This window comes from Cyprinodon tularosa, unplaced genomic scaffold, assembly GCF_016077235.1.
Source record: "Cyprinodon tularosa strain WSP-4 unplaced genomic scaffold, ASM1607723v1 ctg35, whole genome shotgun sequence".
Taxonomy (NCBI): Eukaryota; Metazoa; Chordata; class Actinopteri; order Cyprinodontiformes; family Cyprinodontidae; genus Cyprinodon; species Cyprinodon tularosa.
Window position 1 is genome coordinate 1248944 of NW_024039063.1, and position 26305 is coordinate 1275248.

Here is a 26305-nt window from a genome sequence, read left to right on the forward strand (position 1 = left end):
ACACTCTTTTATGTTCCACCCCTGCTATCAACCCCCATTCTTGATTTATACCTCTGGCCCTTCCCCGCAAAGCTCAAAGAGATGGAGAGAAAGGACCAGCTTGTTTTGCATGATACACAACCTCAACAAATCCCTTCTCAGTCTCAAAACACAAACATACATACTGCATTCATTAGTTACCGTTTCAGATTTTCTGACTACGAAAACAGCTTAAAAAAAAAATAGAGTTCACAAGAGTTTGAGGTTTAAACGAGGTTTGAATTACATTGGTATCCAGAGCAACAGTCAGCTCTATGGTTTCAGATTAAGCTTAACAGTTAGAATATATTCAGTGTCGAATCATTGATAATTTATGTATCCCTCCATCTATTGTCATCTTCAAACCTGGAGAGTCCTCTTCACAGCAACACTATCTAGCTCCTGAGAATGGATTCCAAGGCACTCCCAGGCCAGATGTTTATACTACCTCTTGTGGGTTCTAGGTCAGCCTCGGGATTTCTTGAAAAATCTTCAAAGGGCGCTCTTCAATAAGCATCATAATAGGATGATTTATTGCAAACCTCTAAATGTATATTAATCTTTAAGAAGTTGGTATTATTTGAGTCACATTTCATAAACCTTGGATATTCATAGTTTTGCTCCACTTAATCCAAAACAAGTTATGTAAAACTATTTGAAAATTGTAACTGTTGACTAGAAGTCACAAAGAAAAAGGTTTAGCAGGAGTTGTGTAATTGTAAATTAGACATACAAAACAACAGTCAAACCTCTCCAGATAAGAACACGTACAGAAAAGGTTGCTGCAGAAATACCTCTATGATAATAGAGGTAGCTTGATCAGGACCCGTTCTGCCTCTTTAGTCTGCCTGTTCTCATCTGATCTGGTTGCCTGACATGTCTTCGGACTCCTGCCAGATCTCTGTGTGTTTGTGTACCGTACCTGGAACTGTGACTGACTCTGTCCAGTATTCTCCCTCCGCACATCACTGAACCTCTGACCTCCTGGCTCTGACAACCAAGCACATCACCGACATCAGCTTTGGCTTCATCATCTGGATTATCCTGCTTAAATTTGTCTGTTCAGTTCTGATCCTCTGCCTCCGACCACCGATACATCCGCTCAACAATTAGCTCGTTGAGCCTTTTTAAGTCATTAGCTCTAATACTGTTAGAGGATGGAAGAAGAGATCACACTTTTCACAACAGACTTATTGAAGATATGTATTTGGGGAGTGGCGGCCTAATGGTTAGAGGATAGAGCTTGGAATCCTGAGGTTCGAGCCCCACTCTCATAGACTGATGATGTTAATAGGTTTCAGCTTGTTCCTGTTTCTTCTGAAATCTAGAAGCATCTTCATTCACTATCATGTTATTCGTATACACTTTTCTAAGGTCCAGATTTGTGTGACCATTTTTTCTATAATCTTTTTGCTGCTGTAATGCCAGAATTTCCTTATTGTGGGACAAGGGATTTTATATTCTATTCCTTGTTTTGTCGACATTCAGGATCAGATGGCTGTTTCCACACCATGCCAAAGCGGTACACCAGCTCTCTGTACTCAGCTTCTAGTTCATCTTTGACACGCCCAATAATTGCAGAGTCATCTGCGTATTTATTGCAGATGTCAGGACTCTGTCTGGTACTGTAAGTCAGACATGTTCAGAGTAAAAAGAAATGGAGAGACCAACCACTGAGCTTGCTTGTTCTCATCTGAATGTTCTGCTTGAGCTTTTTGATTATTATGCATGATTAATTCCATCTCCGCAGCGATAAGCAAACTGCAGGGGTCTTGATAGTGCATGTTTGTTTGCTGAGTTGAACCAACAGAGGTCTCTCTACGAACCTCATGATGTGGGATGTCAGGGCAATAGATCTAGAGTCATTGAGGACTGTTGGGCGAGTGTTCTTTGGTACTAAAATAAGGCAGGAGGTCTTCCACATCACTGGAACTATCTGAGTCAGGCTGGTGCTGTAGAATCCTACAGAGCTGCTCTTCTCAGGCCTTCAGGATTTGGAGCTGACACCATCAGTGTCATGATTGGTTACTGAGTAAGCCCAATATGCAGAACACAAACGGAAGCTGATGAAAAGTTTAACAAGGTTTATTGTTACACACAGGGCCGGTTCTAGCCCTTTGGTTGCCCTAGGCGAGATTGAGTTTTGCGCCCCCCCCCCCCCCCCCCCCCCCCCCCACCTCACCTTTGCCGTGCGAAATACCAGTACTGTTTTCAGCATCTGTTTAGTGCATTGAGTTGTGTTTACAGTTCCACAAAGAGTGCTGTGCGGTGAATTGTTGTGCAAAGTGTGTGTTACAAAATTGCAAATTGAGTGCAAAGCAGTGTTTGTTCTTTTAGTTTTGTGAACTCAGTGAGTGGATTTGCTATAAGTATTAATAGTTTTAGAAATTGTGCTATAAGAATCAAGGTTGTGTTTAAGCATTCAGAAAAAACTGTAACTTAGCATGGAGTGATGCATAGACAAATACCAGAATAGGTTTCAGTACCTTTTCTTTTTTATTATTTTAAATAATTTATTACACACTCAAAGTTAGGACTGTGCAAAAACACTTTTAACCATCTGTAAGGACACTTAGGTTAAGTATAACTAAAAAACTGGATTGAATCATTCAATGAATTTATTTCAGACAATTAACAAATTTAACACACATTAAACAAATATTAAATAAATCAATTTCAGAAATTACCAAATAACAATAAAAAATTATAAATTTAAGAAATTCTTCAACCAAGGACTACATAAAAAAGTAATTGATAAACATTAAATTAAATTTTTTTCCGTTCCAGTTCAATTAAATCATTTGAACATAAATAGAAATGAGATAAACAAACTTTTCCTCTAAATAAAATATATCAGGTATATTTACCCTGATTTCTGACATTGATTAGTGATTAAAGAAAGGATTAACCCTCTACAAACAAAAGTGCTTTTATGAATACCATTACAAAATTAAAAGTTTGAAGTTGTTGGTTTTTTTTTGTTCACATATTCTATGATGAACAGCCATAACTTAATATATTTTGATGATTATTTGTACATCCCTTTTGAATACTCAATGCAGATAATCACTACAAAATATTTTATTTATATTAGTATCTTCTACCCATTCTCAAGCTAATAATATAGCACATAATTCTGCTGCATATATACTGAGAAAAAAATGATGTCAACATTAGGGATGGGGATCGTTGATATTTATTGATATCGATACCTTTATCGATACTCCTTATCGATCCGAGTCTTTATCGATACCACTATCGATACTTTTCTGTTATTTGGTGGAAAGACGATGCAACAAATTTTTTTTAACAGAATTGGTATTGCTTCTATTGCTTAACAAGTGAGCATAACAAAAACGTTTATAGCCTTCAATAAACATGGCTAATGTAATAGGCCACTTCGAAATGACATAAAACTAACTAGAATATATTTTCACAATTGTTGGTTAATGTATTGTCTACTGTCACTTTTCATCATGTTTTTAGTGATTAGGAAAATATTTAACAAATAAATAATTGTATTTTAAATTAAATGTAATTTTTAATAAATGTTGGCATCAGTAGTTTAATTATATATAGAGCAATATACAACTGTATTACTCATGTTTCTCGCCAAAAACAAAATTTCCCGTTTTCTTTACGTTACACTTGAACGCATCATGATAACCTAATTGTCGTTTTACTGAGCCAATCTGAACACATCATCACGCAGCACTTCTGAAACTTTATTTACTTTTCAAGCTAACTAGCTTGTATGCTTCCGATTACAACACGGATTTCACAATTAATATTTTTAACTGACCGGACAAGCTACAAAGTCTGTGTGCGCTTACCAGTGGTACTCTGAGTGGATGATTAAGAGGGGCCCGACTGCGGCGGCAGGAGGAGGAGGAGGAGGAGTCTTTTCCGTTCAGCCATTCTCGAGTCGCGAGCAGAGTTAAGTGCCAGACTTCACTTGTTTTACTTTTAATATCTGTTTGCTTACAATTTCATTCCAAAATATTGGTGTACATGCTGCAGTGATTGACGTCACGACTTCCGGGTTGGAGGGCGCTTGAAAAGTGATCAGAATCTTTTCCGATTTTCTCTTAAATGTGAAAAAATAAATAAAAAAACGGTGGTATATTTATTTGTTCATATTTTGCTATTTATATATACGTAAGGTTAAGTCAAACTGACGGACGCTTCATAACCGGTTTAATTCGCTTTTTTTTCTAATTCTATGATTAATGGGAAGTAAGCCTAAGGGCGACGCTAGAGGGCGCCCCCAACACATTTGTCGCCCTAGGCAATTGCCTAGCTCGCCTATAGCAATCGCCGGCCCTGGTTACACAAGCACATGAATATTTCAACTGGAACTGGTTCAGGCCTGGGGGCAGGTTCACTGGAGTCTGCAGAGATGATAGTTCGGTTAGCGCATGGACAGATGAGTTATGAGACTTTGAGTTAGCTGAAGAATACCTTGAAGGAGTCCGGGTTTCTCTTTGAGAGAGGTTACTGTTGGATCCAGAGACTGTTTGTTCAGCAGAGTCCAATAACTGCTTCAGCGTCTTACTTCTGACTATGAGGGCAGACCTTGATTTGGGTTTCCAGCTCTTAACCAAGAGCTGCGGGGAAATCCAGAGAAGAGTCTTCAGGTTTGGCTCACGAGGGTAGGCTCGGCAGGTTAAGCTCATCCAGAGCTTCACGAAGAGACAGGGTTCCTGTGAGGCAAAAACAAGGAAGAGTTAGAATCCTTTCTCAACCAGAGATAGCAAAGATTCTCAGGTTTACTAGGCTCAGATGCTAACCAAACTAGATCAACACTGCGGCGTTGAGGCAAGGTCTGAAGGCAGGTTATATAGTGGTGGATCCTCTGATGATGAGATGGTGTGACGGGTTCCTGTCACTTTTGTGAATGAATCCCTGTCTAATTGCTGTTTTCTTCTTGCAGTTGATTGGCTGGGGAGAGTTTAAAGGGATCAAGCCCAACCCACCAGCGGGCGAGGAAGTTTGGGAGTACTCCTGTGTGGTGGCGTGTCTCCAAGCCTCGCTCCCGCTCCTTGGATGTGTTTTTTTGTTTGTTAATCTTCCCTCGGGTTGTTAGGTCTGGGGACCGTTGGCCGAACTGTGCTTTTCCGGTTTTTGGTTGTAGGGCGACTGATCCGGCAAGGCAGGGTGAGGGGAGCGGCCCGAATCCGACGGTCAACTGCTGGCTGGTTCGCGAATGCTCCCATCCTTTTGTTTATTTATCACGGTTCCCCAGTACCTCCATGTCCAGCCACAGTCTAAATAAAACCTTTGTCTGTGTAACTTGGTCTGGACTTCATATGTTGTGTGCCCTGTGCGGGCCGTAACATATTGGGGGCTTGTCATATTTGGAGGACTTGATTCAGTTAGGATTTTGTGTGGGATCCTTGTGGTGGTCTGGAAATGCGCTTATATTTTTGCTGGGGCGTTGGTTTGGGACGCTCGGCGGGTTTTCCGGCACTTATTGATGTTTGAGGGTTGCAAGGAGCGTCTTTGGTTTTTGTGCTTGTTTTTGTTTTCTTTTGTTGTTTTGTTTTTTTCAGCGTTGTTTCGACTTTCTAGACTGAAATGGAGTTTAAACTGGAGGAGTTTTTGGACAATCCTACAATTGAGCAAATTGACTGTTGTACAAAGGAACAGCTTTTGTTAATTGCTGGTGAGTTTTCGTTCTCCGTTTCTAAACAGTTAAAAAAGGCGGATATGAAATCTGAGATTGTTTCTGCTTTGATTGACGCTGGCGTTCTTCCTCACGTTGGTTCTGATGCTGGTCCACGGGTTAACTCTGATGCTGACAGTAAAACTAACTCTGACCCGGTTCCTCTGCTTGGCCCTCTTGTTCAGCCTAGCTGTCAAACCTGTCAGGGCGCTGGGACTGAAAAATCTTCTTTTGATCTTCGTGAATTGGAATTGCAGCTTGAACTCCGCCATCTGGATCTCAGACAACGGGAATTGGATCATGAGTTTCAGCTGCGTAAATTGGAAACTGAAGCAAATAAAGAAGTTCGCTTGAAGGAGCTTGAGGTGGGCAGCTCGTCTGCCCCGCGGGGTTCTTCTACCTTTGATATGAGCAAGTGCATTCGTTTGATACCACCCTTTTCCGAAAAGGATGTGGACATGTATTTTGTCCTGTTTGAGAGAGTGGCTACATCATTACAATGGCCAAAACATTTTTGGCCATTATTATTGCAGTGCGTATTTACCGGGAAAGCTCAGGAGGTTTATGCTGCACTTCCGTCTGATGTCAGTGTGAATTATGACTCAGTGAAATCAGCTGTTCTTAAAGCGTATGAACTAGTGCCGGAGGCCTATAGGCAAAAGTTCCGCGGTCTTGTTAAAGCTGAAGGTCAGAGTTATGTAGAATTTGCCCATGATAAGGAGGTCCTCTTTGATCGTTGGTGTCTGGCACTGGGCGTGGAAAATCTCAGTCAGTTACGTGATCTGATTCTGCTGGAAGAATTTAAGAACTGCTTAACAAAGCAGATTGTAACCTATATAAATGAACAGAAGGTTGTTGAGATTTCCAAGGCGGCTGTATTAGCGGACGAGTATGTTTTGACTCATAAAAATGTATTTGATAGGCAGCCTTGTGTGCCGCTGCGTAGTGCCCCGCCTCCTGCAAAGCCTAACGTTGAGGTGGAACGCCGCTTTGAAAGTGGAGTTGGTAGGGGGCCAGTTTGTGCTCACTGCAATAAGCGTGGTCATATTATGGCCAATTGTTTTTTGCTTAACAAGAAGCCTTTGTCAGCTACAGCGGCCGCGGCAGCTAAGTCACCCCCAGTCTTAGTTTCCTGCGAGCCGGGGAACGTAGAGCTGGGAATTTATGCACCTTTTCTCATGACAGGGAGTGTCTCCATAGGGGGTGGAGAAGGAGTACCTGTAACAATCTTGAGGGACACAGCAGCTTCTAGATCCATTATTCTTGATAGTGTTCTGTCGTTAAATGATGAGACCTTTTTAAATTCACATGAGCTGGTGCAAGGTCTTGGGATGGATTTTTTACGCATCCCTCTTCATCGCATCTGTTTGGATTCGAATTTGGTTTCTGGTGAGGTGGTGGTGGCCGCAAGCCCAGTTTTCCCAATTAAAGGGGTTGATTTTCTCCTAGGAAATGATTTGGCCGGGGGTAAAATTTTAATTAATCCGGAAGTCACGGCAGTTCCAGTGGTTTCAGGTGCACCAGACGAGCTGCAGAGAGGATACTCTGCGGTTACTCGTGCTATGGCCCGGGAAAATATGGAAACGGGCATCAGTGATATGATCGAAAGCAACTTGGATTCTGCGGGTACGTCGGTGTCTTTCACACCTGTGGCACCTTCATGTGATGTGGGCCAGGGGGAGGCTCATCACGACAACATGTCGAGAGAAAATCTTATTCTAGAACAAAGTCGTGATCCCTCTCTTTTTCCCTTGTTCGACCGTGTTGTCTCAAATGAAGAAATTGAGAAAATGCATGAGGGATATTTTTGTATAGATGGCATGCTGGTGCGTAAATGGACACCATCACAGGCCACTGCAGAGGATGACTGGCGGACAGTTAATCAAATTGTGGTACCACAGAAATTTCGTCTTGCCATCTTAAGCCTTGCTCATGATAATCCTATGGCTGGTCACATGGGGGTGACCAAAACATATGACCGCATTCTGCGGCAATTTTTTTGGCCGGGATTAAAAAAAGATGTGAGGAAATATTGTAAAACCTGCGGGGTGTGCCAAATCTCCGGGAAGCCTAATCAAACAATTGCACCTTATCCTTTACATCCTATTCCTGCTGTGGATGCACCTTTTAACCGTGTTTTGGTGGATTGTGTTGGCCCTTTTCCAAGAACCAAATCTGGTCATAGGTTTTTGCTAACGGTGATGTGTGCATCAACCCGGTTTCCAGAAGCTATACCATTGCGCAAAATAACTGCGCCGTCGGTGGTGTCTGCCTTGGTGAAATTTTTTTCCTTGTTTGGTTTGCCAAGAGTAGTGCAGACGGATCAGGGATCCAACTTTATGTCACGCATCTTTAAGCAAGTTTTAAAACAGCTTGACATCACACATTGCCGTTCCAGCGCTTATCACCCGGAGAGCCAGGGCGCGCTGGAGCGGTTTCACCAGACCTTAAAAAGCATGCTCCGTGCATACTGCTTGGAGTTTGACAGGAACTGGGATGAAGGAGTTCATCTGCTGCTTTTTGCAGCACGTGAGGTGGTGCAGGAATCACTTGGTTTTAGCCCAGCTGATCTTGTTTCTGCCCATTCTGTCCGTGGCCCGTTGAAATTGTTAAAAGAGAAGTGGATGGGCTCTGACTCACAGAACCTTCTTGACTACGTTAGCGCGTTTCGCTTTCGTCTTCATCGGGCATGTGAGTTGGCTAGAGAAAATCTTCAAGCCGCTCAGAGCAAAATGAAGGGCTGGTTTGATATTAAGGCTAGTAATAGGCAATTTCAACCCGGAGATAAAGTTTTGGTGTTTTTGCCTGTTGAAGGTGCTAGTCTGCAAGCACGCTATAGCGGACCATACGTGGTTGTGCGTAAAGTGAGTGACACAGATTACATAATTTCTACTACTGACCGCGTGCGCTGCAGCCGCTTGTGTCACGTCAATATGCTGAAAGAATATCATGAACGAGGTGAAAACCACTCTGTTGCCTTGAGTTTATCTTCTGGTGGTGAGCCTTTACCTGCAGATCCACCCGCAGCACAGTCAGCTGAGGCGAGTTCCTCGGAGGAGCTGTCCAGTCCTGAATCCGATGCTGACCACCCGGAGGAGGCTGTGCTGCGGGGTCGATTAAAAAATTCTGAGATGCTGGTTAACTTGGGCGCTTGTTTGTCACATTTGTCTGTTGATCAACAACGGGACATGGTGGACCTTATTCATTCATACCATGGTTTGTTTTCAGATGTGCCCTCCCAAACGAATGTGTTGGAACATGATATAAATGTCGGTGATTCTCTCCCTATTAAGCAGCATCCCTATAGGGTGAATCCAGATAAAAGAAAACGCCTACAAAACCAAACTGAATACATGTTGCTAAATGGCATTGCTGAGCCCAGTTGTAGTGCGTGGAGTTCACCGTGCTTGCTGGCAGTTAAGTCGGATGGGTCTGACCGCTTTTGCACTGATTTTAGAAAGGTTAACGGAGTCACAAAACCAGATTGCCACCCACTTCCTCGGATGGAGGATTGTGTTGATCGCGTAGGCTCCGCAGTGTTTGTGACAAAGTTAGATCTTCTGAAAGGCTATTGGCAGGTCCCGCTGACTGAGCGAGCCAAGGAAATCACTGCATTTGTGACTCCAGATGCATTCTTGCAGTACACCGTGATGCCATTTGGCGTGCGTAACGCGCCGGCAACTTTTCAGCGTCTGGTAAACAAAGTTTTGTCTGGTGTGAAGGGGTGTGAGGCTTATTTAGATGACATTGTCATTTCCTCAGATTCTTGGGAGGAACATCTAGAACAGGTGAAAGCTGTGTTTCAAAAATTAAATGAAGCCCATTTAACTGTTAATCTCGCAAAATGTGAGTTTGGTCGTGCCACTGTGGTTTATTTGGGTAAAGTCGGGGTAATGGACAAGTGAGACCGGTGGGCTCAAAAATAGAGGCTATTTCAGCATTTCCTATTCCTTCCTCACGACGTGAGCTACAGCGCTTTCTTGGTATGGCTGGGTATTACAGGAGCTTCTGTAAGAACTTTTCCGCCGTCGCTTCTCCTCTCACTGACCTGATGAGTCCAAAGGTTCCATTTAAGTGGTCACCTGAGTGCCAACATGCGTTTGAATGCGTCAAAGCGCTCCTGAGTAATGCACCGGTGCTTGCCGCACCGGTGTACACGATCCCCTTTAAACTGGCGGTGGATGCCAGCGATACAGGAGCTGGGGCGGTTCTTTTGCAAGATGGCTCAGACGGGATTGAACACCCTGTGTGCTATTTCTCAAAGAAATTTAATAGGCACCAAAAGGTGTACTCTACAATAGAGAAGGAGGCACTGGCGCTGATTATGGCTTTGAAACACTTCGAGGTCTATGTGGGCTCCTTTAGTGCCCCAATTGTGGTTTACACCGATCATAACCCGCTCGTCTTTATTCAGCAAATGCGTAACTCCAATCAACGGTTGATGCGGTGGGCCCTTTATCTTCAGTCCTTCTGTTTAGAGGTAAAGCATATAAAGGGTAAGGATAACATCTTGGCTGACGCACTGTCTCGTTCCTACTACTGATGCTGCATGGTGACTCAAAGTCCCCGTGCAGCATTTAAGGGTGGAGGTGTGACGGGTTCCTGTCACTTTTGTGAATGAATCCCTGTCTAATTGCTGTTTTCTTCTTGCAGTTGATTGGCTGGGGAGAGTTTAAAGGGATCAAGCCCAACCCACCAGCGGGCGAGGAAGTTTGGGAGTACTCCTGTGTGGTGGCGTGTCTCCAAGCCTCGCTCCCGCTCCTTGGATGTGTTTTTTTGTTTGTTAATCTTCCCTTGGGTTGTTAGGTCTGGGGACCGTTGGCCGAACTGTGCTTTTCCGGTTTTTGGTTGTAGGGCGACTGATCCGGCAAGGCAGGGTGAGGGGAGCGGCCCGAATCCGACGGTCAACTGCTGGCTGGTTCGCGAATGCTCCCATCCTTTTGTTTATTTATCACGGTTCCCCAGTACCTCTATGTCCAGCCACAGTCTAAATAAAACCTTTGTCTGTGTAACTTGGTCTGGACTTCATATGTTGTGTGCCCTGTGCGGGCCGTAACAGATGGGCCACAGGTGTGTTGGGAGCTCAGCTCAGGAGGACCCACAGTGAACTCTGCTGGAGGAAGGTGGTACAGCTCCAGATCCCAACAATCAGGACCTGCTGACTTATTACGATTCAGTTTGTACACTTGCCTCCATATTTGACTTGTAGAGATACACAGGTGAAAGGTTGAGGGAGCAGCACTATTTTCTGATTTGGCTGATAACAAACTCATAGACACAGGAAAGTCAATGGAAGAGGAGGGCAGGATGTCGATGTGATTTTGGACAAGAAAGAAAGATGCTGAGCTTGTTCCTGAACTGAACCTGTTGAAGAATGTGTTCAGTCCATTGGCTTTGTCCAGACTTCCATCAGTCTGATCAACCTTCTGCTTGAAGCCTGTGATCTTCTTCATCCTCAACCACACATCTCTGATATTGTTCTGCTTGGCTAAACTTTCCTGAACTTTGGAGACGTCTCACCTTTCCAAAAATAAAGATCAAAAGAAGTTACAGGTCTAACAGAGTTAGGAAAAGAGTTTTCTGCTGAAAAACGTCAGTTTTTTTTATAATTTTTTATCATTTCATGTGTTAACTATTGTAAAGCAAGCTAACAATCATGTAATGGTGACCACATGGTACCCCTTGTTGACTTGTTTTGAGCTATTGTTTAAAAGGGAAAACACATGTTATTTTGCGTGTTTAAACACCAATATAAAATATTTTTTTGTGTGTTTCGCCTTGCAATGGTCTGGCGACCTGTCATCATTCAACCTATTCTCATTATGTTATGTACCGTAATTTCGTACGTTTTGGACGTTTTTTTCGTCGTATGCGCATTTGACGCACCATTCACGAATATAGAATATAAATTACAATTAGCTCTAACCCTGACCCTAACCCTAACCCTAAGATATAAAACAGCAAGCAACGTAGTTAGAGACATGAATAAGTGCTGATTGCACTGTTTTTCCCAATTTTACGTCCGTCCGCGGATCTTTTTTTTTTTTTCTGTCTGCCAGCGCATGCTCACTGATGTGGTTTTTTGAGGAAAAACGTCCAAAACGTACGAAATAGTGTGCATAACTTTTCGTACGATTTCATACGCACTGATAATGAGAATATGTTGCATCATTGGACTCTGCCTTTTGCCCATAGACTGCTGGGGTTAGGCACAAGCATGACGGATAAAGTGGTAGAAGATGGATGAATTGATGAATGATATGCCCAATACATTTGATTGACAAATATAACCAAATAGTCTTTTAAGATGAGTATCCTCATGTCTGCCAGTTTCTAGCTCCGTTGTTTCATAAAACAAGCATAAAGAAGTTAGGTGGGACTTAGCCTTAACTATTCCTGCAGAAACATCATAGAAGGTTAAGAATCAATTGTCTGAAAAGTTATTCATTTCTGATGTACCAAATAATGTTTTATTTACCTCCTTGATTTGCACTATGAATTGGTTTAAACATGTTACAATTGCTCCAAATTAGTTAAAAGTCATTTGACCTTATTTCTAACTGTGCAGAGTTAACTGCTTTACCACCATTTGAGCTTGATTTAGACATTCATTTGTGATCCTAACACACATCGGGTTGAGTTGCCAGTGTTCAAGTCATCTGATCAAATAACTTATTACAGTCCAAGTTAGAAGTTATTTGATTAAATGGAATATTTGTGCCCCCCCTCCCAAATGGGCACCACATATAAAGATATGGTTGCATGACACCATCGTCCAGGGATTTCAATTGTAAACCATTTCTTAGGATCTATACTTAGTGCATCCAAAATGGCATAAGCCCAAAGAAAATCTGATTAATTAAATCATGTCCACAGGCAAAACCAAACAATTCCCCTTCATAAAGCACGGCTGTAACACAAGCTCTACCTCATGTTCAGCCCTCTACATGCCAACATTCAACCATAAATGGTCTTTACAGATGGACCATTTATGTAGATGTATTCATCTTTAAATGTTTTAAGTTTTTTTTAGAAGGGAACTTTAGCTGTTTGCTACATTTGTGTGTCTTATCCAGGAGGCTGTATTACCAATTCAATAATCATCTTCCATGTGCATACCCACTGAGCAAGGATGTCCGTAAGGCTGAAGGCTGTCTGGATTCAACACAGCAGTCCAAAGCTTCTTTCACACCCTGCATAGTGTTCTTACTGTTGCTCCCATGAGCTAGGAGCTACAATTTCATGTATTTAGAAACAGCTAAATTTTCTACGTCAGAGATCAAAATATTTGCATGGAAGTCAACATACGCAAGTTTCTATATATAAGCTTTATAAATGAAACCCCAGGTAAGAAGGAGGTTGTCCACCAACAAAACGTAGCCTGTACCGGTTTCCCCTTTCAAAGTCATTGAAGAAAGCTAAAAACTTCTTGTTTAAATTTACTAATGTGTTTGCTTTTATGTAACTCATTTTTTTTAAGTCCTCTAAACATCCATGTCAAAACTTATAAACTGCATTACAGTCATTGTTGTAATTATCAAAATCTCTGGTATGCAGAGCCAGTGAAGGGTCACCCAAATCAAAGGTGGTATCAGGGACTCCAAACTTCTACGGAGAATGGTCATGACTACAAGTGGACTGAATTTTTGCAACATCCCAGCAAAGGCAATGGTTCCATCATTCAATATACTCCTACAGAAGTACCCCATCTTCAATGTTTATTACACACAATTTAATGTTACACAAAAATATTAATCAGCTTCCAGTGTTATTTTTGTCACTCAGGAACAAAAGACCATTATAACTCAACATCATCTTAATTCTCTTTAATCATAGAAATGTGGTTTCATCTCAGAAAAAAAGAAAAATGGTAACTTCTAAAATGCCTAATTCACATTTCAATGTGAATTAGAGTTGAATCAATCTGTCTTTTTATGGTTTCTTTCTGAATAAGAAAAAAAAAATTGGACTAAAATAAGACTGCTTCTAAAAAAAAATAAAAATATTGGAGCCATGGCCATGATGAATTAACCACACAGCTCCTGAACCGCCACTGGATCCCCACACAGTGTTGGACGAAGATGCAGATGTTCCCAGACTCATTAAGGGGTTTAAGATATCCTGGTTCGGGTGACGTGTTAAACATTCGCCTTGGTATTTACAGTCCCTCAGCTTTGTAAAATGCATAAAGCATCATGTTGCTCCGATAAAAAGGGTCTCATGTGGAGAGGATCAAACTGCTCATTTCCTTGGAAAAGGAATTGGAAGTCAGATGGAAGAATAAGTCCGATGCATTTTCACCAACTAGATATCCTACTCGGCTTTCTTGGCCTTCCTCTTGCGAGTGCCTTCGCTCAGCTCCTCCCTGCTTTTGAGTGGTGAAGAAGGAGCAGCGGCAGCAGGAGGATGATGGTTGTCTTCCTCGCCACCGCCCAGAGGAGAGCCGAAGAGCAAATGGCAAATCCAAGACTCAACGAGGCTGAAGGGGGAGCCGTGAGAGTGGCGGGCCGTCATCACCACCTGGAAGGACAAAAAGGTCCAGAGAATATTTCTGTGTCTCTGAATTCTATTGCTCAATGCCCACAGCATGCAGAGAGTCAGCGGATATAAAAAAGATATAAGATAGAAGTGTATCCTATAAACTGAATGAGAAATAAATGTACAGTAGTTTCTTACAAATTTTATGGCACTGAATCAGACTAAATGTCAGCAAAACAAAGATAATGCCTCAAGATATGTTTATTTTCCTAGGTATAAAATTCAGGCAAGATTTTGTCAGAATTTTGCCGAATTTAATTTTAAACCATCATTAACCAACATTTCGCTTTTCCTTCAAATAATTTCCCAGCATAGATTTGGCCACTCCTCCTGACAAAACTGCTGTAACCGAGTCAGGTTTTGTAAACCAACCTCGCTCCAAAACACAATTTTAACCTCTGCAAGCAAACTTTGTAAAGGTTCTACATTTCTGCATTTGAATCTCCCCCCATGATGCCATCTATTTTAAGAAGAGTGTTCCCTCCTGACATGAAACAGCCACCTCCAACATTCACAGCTTTCATTTGAGGTTGATAAGCACATTGCAAGCACACAGACTCCCAGACTTCCCTCTCCTCCAGCGCTGCTAGGGAAAGACAAAGGTGCTCCCAGGCCTGCTGTGACACAAAGACCCTCCGGTGTGTCCCGGGTCGTCCTCTGGTCATCCTCGCAGTGGGTTGTGCCTGTAACACCTCCTGAGGAAGGCCACCAGGGACATCCGAAAAAGATGTCCAACCCACTGTAGCTGACCCGATATGGAGGACTATATGGAGGATAACTATTGAATACTGATTGCAAAGAGCTCAAAGTCTTTGAAGATCTCCTCTTCTTTGCTCTTATCTTAAGATCCTTCCACCGATTATTTATCAGATTCAATTCAGACTGCTACTTTCATTTACAAAGTAAATAAACTATTCATCAAAATCTGCAGGACTATGATTAATTTTGGGCTTAACTGTGTGAAATACCATCTTGTGATTCCTAGTTAGGGTTTTACCTTGGTTGTGGCCATGAAGAGGGTGAAGACCAGGATGAGGGTGCTCTTGGACACTGGCAGCCAGTGGGCCTCCTGCAGGGTGAATAGAATCGCTCCGTACAAGCTGGCTTTAGTCGGGCTAGGGAGAATATAGAGAAAGTATTTATTTATTTTATAAAAGCCATTGCTGTATCCTAAGAGGAAACATTTCCTAAATCTAGAAAAGTTTAAAAGAGACCATGTCCCTTACAATGACATGTTGAGGATCTCATTAGTCTCAGGCCTCCACACACCACGCAGCAGCTGCTCAAAATTGGAAATAAGAGCCACTCCAGATCCTGGGAGGATAAAAATAGCAAGGAAAGAGATGAGGACACAAGAAGGTCTGTTTTTTCATGTGATGGAACATTTTCATGGACCCTGTGTTAAGTCCATCCTTTGATCCTATCCTTTGATGTGTAACACTGATCATATATTTTTTAAGAAGAGATGCATTCCCCAGATTCATTGCATACTCAGGTCACCAGGTCTTACTCTGTACTGGTCAGCTTCTTTCTCCTATAAGTGAGTTCTGTTATTGGTGGGAGCTTTAGATACAGATAAGAACCAAATCAGACGGGTATGAGGTGGAGCGCTGGCATTTCTGGAAGGTATCATAATACCAGGAGTAAATATCTCATAAGTGGTGAAAAAAGAAGCTTAAAAAGCACCAGCCTGAGTATAACTTGCAGGGGACCACAGATACGGAATGATCTCGGTGATGAGATCAAAGTGTTGAAATCTATCTCCACCTTTAAAACATGTTAAACACAAACCTCCCAAATTTATTTGTTTATTGAAATTAGGGCTGAAACAATTAATCGGATTAATCGTGATCAATTAATTATTGAAATAATCGTCAATTAATTTAGTAATTGATTAATCGTTAAGTTTAGAGACTCTAAAACACGCCTATAGCTGACAGAACAACCCACTTAGAGCAGTAATTATACTAACATTGTAAAAAAAAAAAATATATAAACATTTTGCATTAAAGATAAAACAACATTTTAATCTGTCACTATGCTCTATCCAGAACTCCTCAAGTGGAAAACTTTTAGTTTCACCTGATTTAATTTAATTAAAATCTTCTTTAAGGAACCTTCGGCTATCAGATTATTAATCAATTAATCATAAAAATCATATAATTGATTTGCAAAATAATCGTTAGTTGCAGCCCTAATTGAAATATTAACTCCAGCATGTATTTGCTCTGGGAATGGGATGTGTTTTGTATTTCTTTGTTTGATGTTAGGTATGTGGATGTCTTATATGTATGTGCTGTATGTGTATGTAGCTAATGTGCCATATTTCATTTTCTTACTATTGTTTCTTCTTTTTGTTTTTTTCCCTGGCAATTGTACTTTTCATTTTGTCCGCAAGCTTCCTCCTAAAGGCTTTAATAGCTTTTTAGGAGTGCTGATTCATACATGAGTTCTAGTCTTAGAAGATGTACTGAATATGTGTGTGAAAAAACAATGAATAAGTAAATAGATAGAAAAAATACATCTTCTTTTGTGCCCACTGGGATGTATAAATGTGTATGAAACCTTTGAATAAATTTGCAAAGACTAAAATTGGTCTTTCTCAGTTTTATTGAGTGGTGCTCTCTCCCTCTTTGATAAAGACAATCCAAAATGGTCTCAAATCTCTTATTTTAGTCCTTACAAGACCTTTTTAAACCATACAGTAAAGGATGCCACCAGATAAAGAAAATGAGGTTCATGCTTTACTCATTTAAATCCCAAAACTGACAATCATTTTCTTCCTGCAGCTAACTAGCATGGCAAGTTTACCATTTTCTGGTTTAAGCAAAACCAGATCTAATAAATAAAAGGGTCAAAGACAATAACTAAACAAATCTTCTTTTTTAATAATATACAATAATATACTTTTCTCCTAATGTTATAAATGATAATGTTATAAAGAACAGGGTTTCAAAATAATTTCTATCTAAATGAAAAAAGATATGAAAGAGGAGGAAATTGATGGAAAAGGCTAAAGGAGAGAGAAAGGCAAACAAGACAGGGAAGTGTATCTTCAGGCAAGGTTCTGTCTGTACCCTGCAAGAGCGAGTTTCAGCCATAGAGTGCATTTAGACCTCAGCTGAGACAATCTATCATATCTAACACTCCCAACTGGAATAAAAACCTGATCTATTTTTTTCTTTATAGTAAACCTGTTCAGATTCTGTTCGCCAAAACTTTTTATAGGAGCACTTTCAAAGGTATAGTGTCCTTTTTTCAGGTGGGTCATCAAAAATAAGTGGTCCTCCTAATTGTCAATCATTCTGGTGATATATTTACATGAGGCCGTCCTACGTGTTTGTCCCCGTTTTCACTTACAGGTGGTGAGTCTGACATAGTGGAAAAATTACTAATCTTCTTTTGGAAAGTAAGCTTGTATGATCGCTGCAAACAGCAACTTTTAAACAGAGTGAGCTGGAGAAGAAATGGGCTTGTGCATGCTCTCACACGACTTTAATAGACATTTCCTCTCAGGAGCGGGTACGGGTGCATGTGCATGGAAAGTGGAGAGTGTGGATCTTTGCAAAAATTTGTGAAAATTCTCCACTAAACCTTAAAGCGACCATGATTAAAAATGTGTCATTTTCTCCTTCCTAACAAAACAAACAGAGAAATGTGAACAAGTCACTGAAAGCAGGTGAAAAGTATGATAATGTACTGCTTTAAGACTGTAAGACTAATATATAACATCAGAAAAAAGTTTGTGTGATAAGTAGAAAGTATGTTAAAAGTCTGCTTCTAGGTGGAACAGACAAGTCCACACTTCGTTTTCGGAATTGCTAAAAAACAACAACTACAGACCAGTGCTTCAATCACAGTTTCAGAGATTCACTCGTCTCAGTTATATATAGGCTGTTAAAGATGTGATTTTCAGTTTTTCTAGTATTAACTGTTAAATTGCTTTGAGACACTGACGAGCACCAAACACCAACCTTTGACGTATCCAACAATCACCATGATGAAGTAGCCATGGTGGTAGGCGTGGTGGGCGTGGTGGACGCCTGCTGCGATCTTGCGAGTGCGGACGACCTCCTTCAGAGCCACCAGCACCAGCTTGACGGGCAGGAAGGCCACACATTTGTAGAAGAGGTTCAGGGGGCAGTAAAAGATGAGGTACCTGTTTAGAATTGGCACAAAGTTGCAATTTAAAAAAGAATACTTTACTATTATAACTTTGAAGATGCCTTTTTTTAGCACCTTAAATAATTTGCCTCAAACATGCAAAGCTTTTGTCTGAAAGTCTTGAGATCCAAATGCTTCCAAATGAATCTTACTTTAAATGTTTGTAGCTCATAGTATCTAAACACTGTGGCCAGTCTTTAAATCACCATGATGATTAACACAAGTTTAGGCTGAATACACAGAATGACAGGTTTTACTCCAGCTGTCTTCTCACCAGACAGCTGAGGCCAGCAGGATGTGGCTGTTGTATTGGAAATAGTCAACAGGGCTGCTCCCGAGCATAATGTCTGCCAGGATGTAACTACCGAAGCAGTAGAGCATGGCACACAGCCAGGAGGCCACAGGACTTCTGCGAGACACCTCCACTGAGCCTGTAAAACAAGGGTGCAAAAAAAGGGCCTTAAAATAAGCATATCAGAACTTCTGGAAGAAGTGGACCATTAGCAGGCTAAAGAACATTTATTAGGTTTTAAGTGCAAAACTAGTTAAAAAATATTATTCATCAGTGTAAAAAAGAAAAAGAAAAAATGATTGGATGGAAAGGAAAAAAATTTTTTGCAAGTAAAACATGCTTCACTTTGCTGCCACCTAGTGGTAAAATAAAAAACATGCCCTGCTCCAGGTGCACACAAAAAAGTTGAATGCATACTTAAAAATAATAAAAAATCCTTTCTAATAAATTTATTTCTATGCATTGTTATGTATCTAAAATATGTTTATTACCCTGATCATTTAGTAATGATAAGACAGGATCTACAATTGGTCTCGTTTTTATTATTTATTTATTTTTTTTAACATATATTAGCTTGGTTAATAGTTAGTTGGTTTTTCTGGGGATCCACATTTTTTCAATTCCAGTCTGATTGTGACACTTCACATGGATATCTGTAGAACCAGATATTTATCAATACCAGAGCCAGTTTGCTTATCGTTATCATTTATGTTGTTTTTTAAAGAGGCTGTCATAAACTACTCTCTTCAATAAAGTATATGTATGCATATTCACATATTTATCCAAAAAGATTACTTGAGATTAGTATAGGGTAAGAAAAAATACTCATAAAAACATTAAATAAGAGGGACCAGATTCTTTGAAAAAGAGTCAGTCACTTTATCTGGATGCGATTAAACTGACTTCAGACAATAAAGTAAAACATTTTGGTGTTATTTTTGATCAGGTCCTGTCATTTAAATCCCATATTAAAGAGATTTCTAGAATTTCCTTCCTTTATCTGTGCAATATTGCAAAAATTAGAAATATCCGGTCAAGGGGTGATGCTGAGAAACTAGTCCATGCATTTGTTACTTCAACGCTGGACTATTGTAATTCATTACTATCAGGAAGTCCACAAACTGTAGTTAAAAGCCTTCAGCTGATCCAAAATGCTGCAGCCAGATTTCTGATGAAAATTAAAAAGAGAGATCATATCTCTCCTATCCTGGCTTCTTCATTGGCTTCCCGGTAAATCCAGAACAGAATTTAAAATCCTCCTTCTCACACATAAAGGCTTAAATGGCCAAGCTCCATCTTATATCAGAGATATGATAGGTCCTTATGTTGCTAACAGAGCACTTTGCTCTCAATCTGCAGGTTTACTAGTGGTTCCTAGAATTTCTAAAAGTAGAATGAGAGGCAGATCTTTTAGTTATCAGGCCCAGTTTTAGTCCGTGAGGCAGACACCCTGTCTACTTTTAAGGCTAGGCTTAAAACTTTTATTTTTCATAAAGCTTATAGTTAGAGTGGCTCAGGTAATCCTGAGCTATCTCTATAGTTATGCTGCTATAGGCTTAGACTTCTGGAGGACATAGGGACCCCCATTTCATCATTCTGCTTCATTCTATCTCTATTCTACCACTCTGCAGAATCTGTTAGGTCAACCTCCAATGTTATGCTCTCTCTGCTTTTTCTTATAGTAGATTCGGCTCGTCTGTTCCTGTTTGGCTGTGACATGGGAGCTGGCTCGGAGCTTGTCTGCCTGGCTGTGTGTTTCCTGAATGGGGCCGCCTTTTATAGTTGCCATTTGTATCTCTAGTTCTGTCTCCTTGAACCCCAGTCGGCCTCGGAAGATGGCCGCTCACACTGAGCCAGTTTCTGCTGGAGGTTTCTTCCTATTAAAGAGAGTTTTTCCTTTCCACTGTCGCTACAAGCATGCTTAGTGTGAGGGATTGTATTCAAGTCAATGAGTAGATGCAATCAACGGATTTTACTTAGATGGAAAACTTTGAATCAATTTGACTGTATGATCTGGTGAACTGTAAAGTGCCTTGAGATGACATGTGTTGTGAATTGGCGCTATATGAATAAAATGAATTGAATTAAATTGTGTTACAAGAACAAATTCTACCCTGAAAACAGTATGAAACTTTAATACTGCTGCTGTTAAAGAGATTTTAACCCAATTTAAATGTATCAAAGAAATAAGTTGAATAGATCTGCCCTATGAATCAGCCCCATTTACAAGATACCCAAAGTAGAATTATCTTCAATACTAGAACCAGTACAGTATAAATATTGGTGCATCTCTAGACGTTTCTGAAGGTTTACACTCAAAAACAAAACAAAAGCATTACAAATGAATACACATTCGTTAGTCACAACTAGAAACGTATTATCAGTGTTCCCAGTGTGTCCCTGTGAGCGGTATCTTTGTCTACACCCAGTCTTGTGGTTCAGCTTACGCCCTGATTATAAAGCTTCACTATAACAGCATTCAGCTGAACCTGACAACTAACCAGAGGATATGACAGAATTAAAAACTCAGAGAGGACATATAGAAAGGACAAAATAAAGAATTTCTGATTGGCTGGTAATGATCCACTGAAGTCCTTCAGAAGTAACTTGCTCTAAATCCATCCAAACTATAGAGATTATTATGTTTGCTGATATATCAGATATTACATGTTGCTGTTTAAAACAGCATGCAGGTAAAGTGTTTGACCTTGTAGAAGTTTTTGTTCGTGACTGTAAATTTTTATTTGAAAGTTTGGGCAAAGAGGGTGCTGATGTAAAAATAAAATCTACAAAAGTTATACAAGCTTTTAAACCAGATTCTAAATATTTTTGAAACTGTCTTTAAATCTTTGTTCTTGTCTCTTTAACTCTGGTCTGCCTTAGGAACTCTTTACTATCTTAATGTCTCGGTTTGAACTCATTTTTTATTGTATTCTGAACATTTTATATCTATTAGTTTATATTGTCTCTTTGTAGTGATGTTGTTGAAACATAGGTTGGAAAGAAGCTGGATCCCAAAGATGAGTTTTTCTACCGGTTTAATTTAGGATAAAAAGTTTTAACAGGTTAAAAAAGGCTTCCATTTGGGTTTGTGGTCTGGTATATGAAAATAATAACCCCATGGAAAACAACAATGCATACAACAATGGCAACTTTGGACATGTAAATTGCAATCAAATATAAAAATAAAACAAAAATTGTTGAGCTTTTAGATTATGTGCATTTTTTATTATTATTATTATTAAACAGTGTGTGAGTCGGTGAGTAGGCCCTAGAAGGATCCCCGGGATGCTCCGGAGATCAGCCCTAAACACTTTCAGAGATGGTTCCTCATCCAGAGTGAGACACGGAGCCTGGTTCTGCTTGAGGCTTCTTCCTGTTAAAAGGGAGATTTTCCTCTCCACTGTCGCTACGTGCATGCTTGGTTTGAAGAATTCCCTTCGAGTTAATGAGTCGATGCAATTACTGTAGCTGGTTTTCCTTAGATAGAAAACTTCAAACCAATCTGACTGTATAATCTGGTTGAATTGTCTCTGTAATGTGCCTTGAGATGAAGTTGTGAATTGGTACTATATAAACTGAATTAAATAGATGTACCATTTAGATTTATTGTTATAGAGGAAGTGATCATGATGCCTCTAGAGATTTTCTAGTCACATACAAAAGAGAAGTGAGCCAAGAATCCATGACTTCATTCATCTTGGGTCCTCCAAAATTAGCTGAAGCGTATTGGCATGAGAGGACAATCACACCAAGATTTTATTTATATCTATATGAACATGAATCCCTGGAAGGAACTAAGAAGAATATTTCAAATGTGCACACGTGAGGCAAACGACAAAAAGCAACATCTTTACAGATAACAATTATAGACTTGTTGCTGCTTCGACATTCAAACTGAGCTGCAGGAGCAAATGCTCAGCAACAGGTGGGTGGGTGTGACATGGTCTGACTGGTGCTCAGTGTGAGAGCAATCTGATCTTTAACATGCTGCTCTGCCTATAAATACATTCATCTGCAGTCCTCCTCCCTCCTCAGGCCTGACCTCTGACCTCACACTCATACTTGTCTGTCTTCCATCATTTTGGTCCTAAAGACTCATTCATGTTCTCCTGCACTAAGGGCTCGTCGTCTCTGATGGTGGAAAATATGGGTAATCTCATACATGCTGGCGTGGCAGCAGAAGGTATTTGACTGTCAAATTACGGCTATGAAAATAAGCTCACGTTCAGGAGGGCAAAACGGCCGCAGAGAATTAACCGAGGAAACACAAAATAAAAACTTTTATAACTGCTTTATATATAGCAACCAGCACTTACTTCTACTTCTTGACAGTTTTTCATTATTCGTTGGTGTATAAAGGGAAAATCCTGCCACCCAAATTATTAATACGGCACCAAGTTACATCACTAACAAGAGTGGATATATTTAAGTTGTAGCTGCAACTTGTTGCAGTTTTTTTTAGCAGTGTTCTCTCAAATTTTGACAGACTCAAGGGAAGCCATAAAGTCAATATAAGGTAAAAGTTTATCTACAAAAGCATCTCATTATTGCATCTATGTTAACGTTATCTTCAGCAGAGGTTTGCAAACTTATTAAAAGAACCAGAATTGAATCATGTCCCGAACTGTTGGTTGAATGTAAATATTCAACCAACAGTTAACATATACATTTATTTTACCCATTGGTACAATAGTAATAAAAAAAGGCATCAACAACAATTCTATTTGGTTTTATCTACTTCTTAGTCATGTTTCTATAACTTTAAATACAACTTTCAGAATCAATGATCTACAGAAGAGATTTACTGTTATTCCAAACCTGTATCACAATCTCCAGGGTGTTTTCTTTACAAATTAATATCCATTTAAGTCTTTCCAAATCACTTCAACTTTTATTTAGCTCTTTTATTTAGCTTTTTAGTTTTTCCCTTTTGTTCTGTTCATTTATGTTGCTGTATTTATTTCTTAGATCTCTGCTGATCTTTCCCCCCTGGTTTGTACCTCTATTCACCTTCCTTTAACTCTATTCATCTTAATTAGTCTCCCTCCTCAGGCTCCATGCACTTTTCTCCTCTTGTCTGGTATTAAGTTTTATCCTTTGGTTATAACTGAAACCCTTCAACTCACCACACAGCTCCCATGTTCCTGTCTGTACTTGCGTCCTACTCTCACACCACAAACTGACAGCTTTCTAATCATGCAAAAAAGTTGTTTTTATTATTATTCATGCTCTTTATGTTTAACAGTGGAAGTGCAAACCAATGTAAGCTGAATAATTATGTGTTTTATACCACATATAATACTTCTAAACAGGCAAATATGATTAACACAGCAGTGTTTTGTATATAACATTGGCTGTGTTAACCCTTTGTAACACATTAATAACAGAAATATAGCAGTGGCTGTGAGTATATTCTCCAACTTTAATTGAACCTTTGGTCAGAAAGAAAAGTTACCATAATTAAAATGGATTGAGCTTTCGTCTTAGTCCTGAAACCAAAGGATTATATTTTGCTCCATTATGCTATTTCATTCAAACTGTGCAAGGTGCTACAAAAAAGATGTTAGAGGAATCTGCTCTACCTCATTTTATATGTAGGACATGTCACACTGAAAGAAAAGGGAGCAGACATGGCTTATACTTTTATGTCTTTTGACTTCATAGAAAGGAAAATCTGTTTTGGGATTAGATGTATTCTTAATGTTTGAGCCTGCAGGGATTAGCAGACCTCACTGAGGCCCAAAAAAGTGTAACACAGTGTCTTCAGAGGCACATAAACTCTGTCTATTTCAGGCTCTTCTATTTATTGCTGGCATGCACATGCTCTCTCCTCTCTCAGGTTTCACTCTTCTGCAGGCTCCCTTGGTCAAATGGGCCAAAACGTGGAGAAAAATCAACCCATATCTGAGAGGCTTAGTTTACTCTACAAGAGTTGAGGTTGCAGCTTTAACACACAAGGTCTTTAAAAAACCGAGATCAGCTTTAGAGGCACTGCTGCAGTTTATGTAACAGGTCATGCTTTATAAGGAAAGGTTAAAATCTATCTGCAGGACTATTCAGCTAATATGAGGGCTTGTAGTAGACCACCAATGCTATAATTTGATTCCAAATATGTCAAAGATTCAACAAAGTTATTATTATTATTATTATTATTTTTTTTTTTTAGATCCGTTGCAACTGGGTCATATCACGGACTTTACATTTTATTTCTTATCAACTGAATTAAAGATTCAGCTTGCAAAAAATTATAATAATAATAAGTCTGTCAAAATCACTCACCTGGTTCATATTTGAGATATAGGATGGAAACGATGTAATATGCGAGATCAAATACAGGAAACATTCCCATTTTGGAAAACATCTGGGCAAAATCGCCCAAATTCAGAACTGCCAGCACGTTTTCCATGTTGCCACTCTGATGAGCAGAAAAATCCCTTTGATTCCCTGGGTTATAATTGTTATTAATTGTTATTAATTGTCCACACTGCGCAGTCTGGATAAGAAGCCCCCTTCTAGCCCACCGACTCTCCACCAAGCCCCCTAGTCTCGAAAGTGAACGCCTGCGACGCTGGAGCGCTCCTATTAATACCACCCATATCCACCGCGTCTCCGCTTCATCCTCATCCTCTTGAGCGCTTCATGCCAGTTGCTCGGAAAACAAACGCCTTGTCCTTCTGTCTGGACTGCAAACAGCTGCAAACTGGGCCACGCTAGGCTGTTTGAGGGTTAATGCTGCTTCGGATCATAATAAAGCGCGAGGCACGTGTCCATGCGTAATGTGGACAATTTATTCAGTGGATCAGAGAAAAACAAGCCTAAATCCATTTAATTTAATACCCAGCGTTTATATAAATATTTTTTCGATAAAACCTAACCTACCGACTATGGAAAGAATTCTACTGATATACTTGGGTGGTATAAAATTCCCGATATCTTTTATTTTATAATGAATTCATTATTTGTTTATCTTCATTTGCGACAAATGAAAATAGCATTAATATTCTTGTCCACTAGATGGCGACAAAACACCACTGGTTTCTCCAAAATTCTTGTGAGGGTAAAAAGTGCCTCAATGAACATACAAATGTGACTAAAAAAAGATAATCTTATCTATTAGATTTTTAAATACCACATTAAGAACATAAAAATGTGTAAATATATAAAATGTGTAAATAAATAATATTAGCATGGTGTTTTTATTAGTAGCTTATATATATATGATCAATAAATAATTAATTCTGTCATATTTTTATACTCTGTTTTATCCAGTAACAGAAGTATAAATTCAATTAAATTCAGTTTATTTATATAGCGCAAATTTACAACACATGTAATCTCAAGTCACTTTACAGTTCACCAGATCATACAGCCAAATTGATTGTTTTCTATCTAAGGAAAGTCAGTTGATTACATCGACTCATTGATTCCAATGCAATCCCTCACACTAGGCATGCTTGTAGCGACAGTGGAGAGGAAAAACTCCCTTTTAACAGGAAGTAACCTAGAGCAGAACTAGGCTCAGTGGGAACGCCCATCTGCCGAGGCCGGCTGGGGTTCAAGGAGACAGAAGCAGAAATACAAAAAGCAACAGTAAAAGGCGGCCCTGTCCAGGAAACACACAGCTA

At 39.9% G+C, this 26305-nt stretch overlaps 1 protein-coding gene across 1 annotated transcript; it reads right to left on the minus strand.

Annotated features, from left to right (window-relative positions):
* Positions 1 to 13494: 13494 nt before the first annotated feature.
* Positions 13495 to 25168, minus strand: tmem38a (transmembrane protein 38A). Its single transcript, XM_038295058.1, has 6 exons — positions 24960 to 25168; positions 18660 to 18816; positions 18196 to 18380; positions 15448 to 15535; positions 15219 to 15336; positions 13495 to 14203 (listed from the first exon to the last, which is right to left on the minus strand). The coding sequence occupies exons 1-6, from the start codon at positions 25084 to 25086 to the stop codon at positions 13997 to 13999; spliced, it is 882 nt and encodes a 293-aa protein (XP_038150986.1). The 5' UTR covers positions 25087 to 25168; the 3' UTR covers positions 13495 to 13996.
* Positions 25169 to 26305: the final 1137 nt, after the last annotated feature.

Excerpts from the sequence above, each read along its gene's own strand:
- tmem38a (XM_038295058.1), bottom strand. The coding sequence starts at position 25,086 with ATGGAAAACGTGCTGGCAGTTCTGAATTTGGGCGATTTTGCCCAGATG. Across the intron at positions 18,381-18,659 it reads CTGCTGGCCTCAGCTGTCTG|GTACCTCATCTTTTACTGCC; the intron begins GTGAGAAGACAG and ends AATTCTAAACAG. Across the intron at positions 15,536-18,195 it reads GATTGTTGGATACGTCAAAG|GATCTGGAGTGGCTCTTATT; the intron begins GTTGGTGTTTGG and ends TTATCCTCCCAG.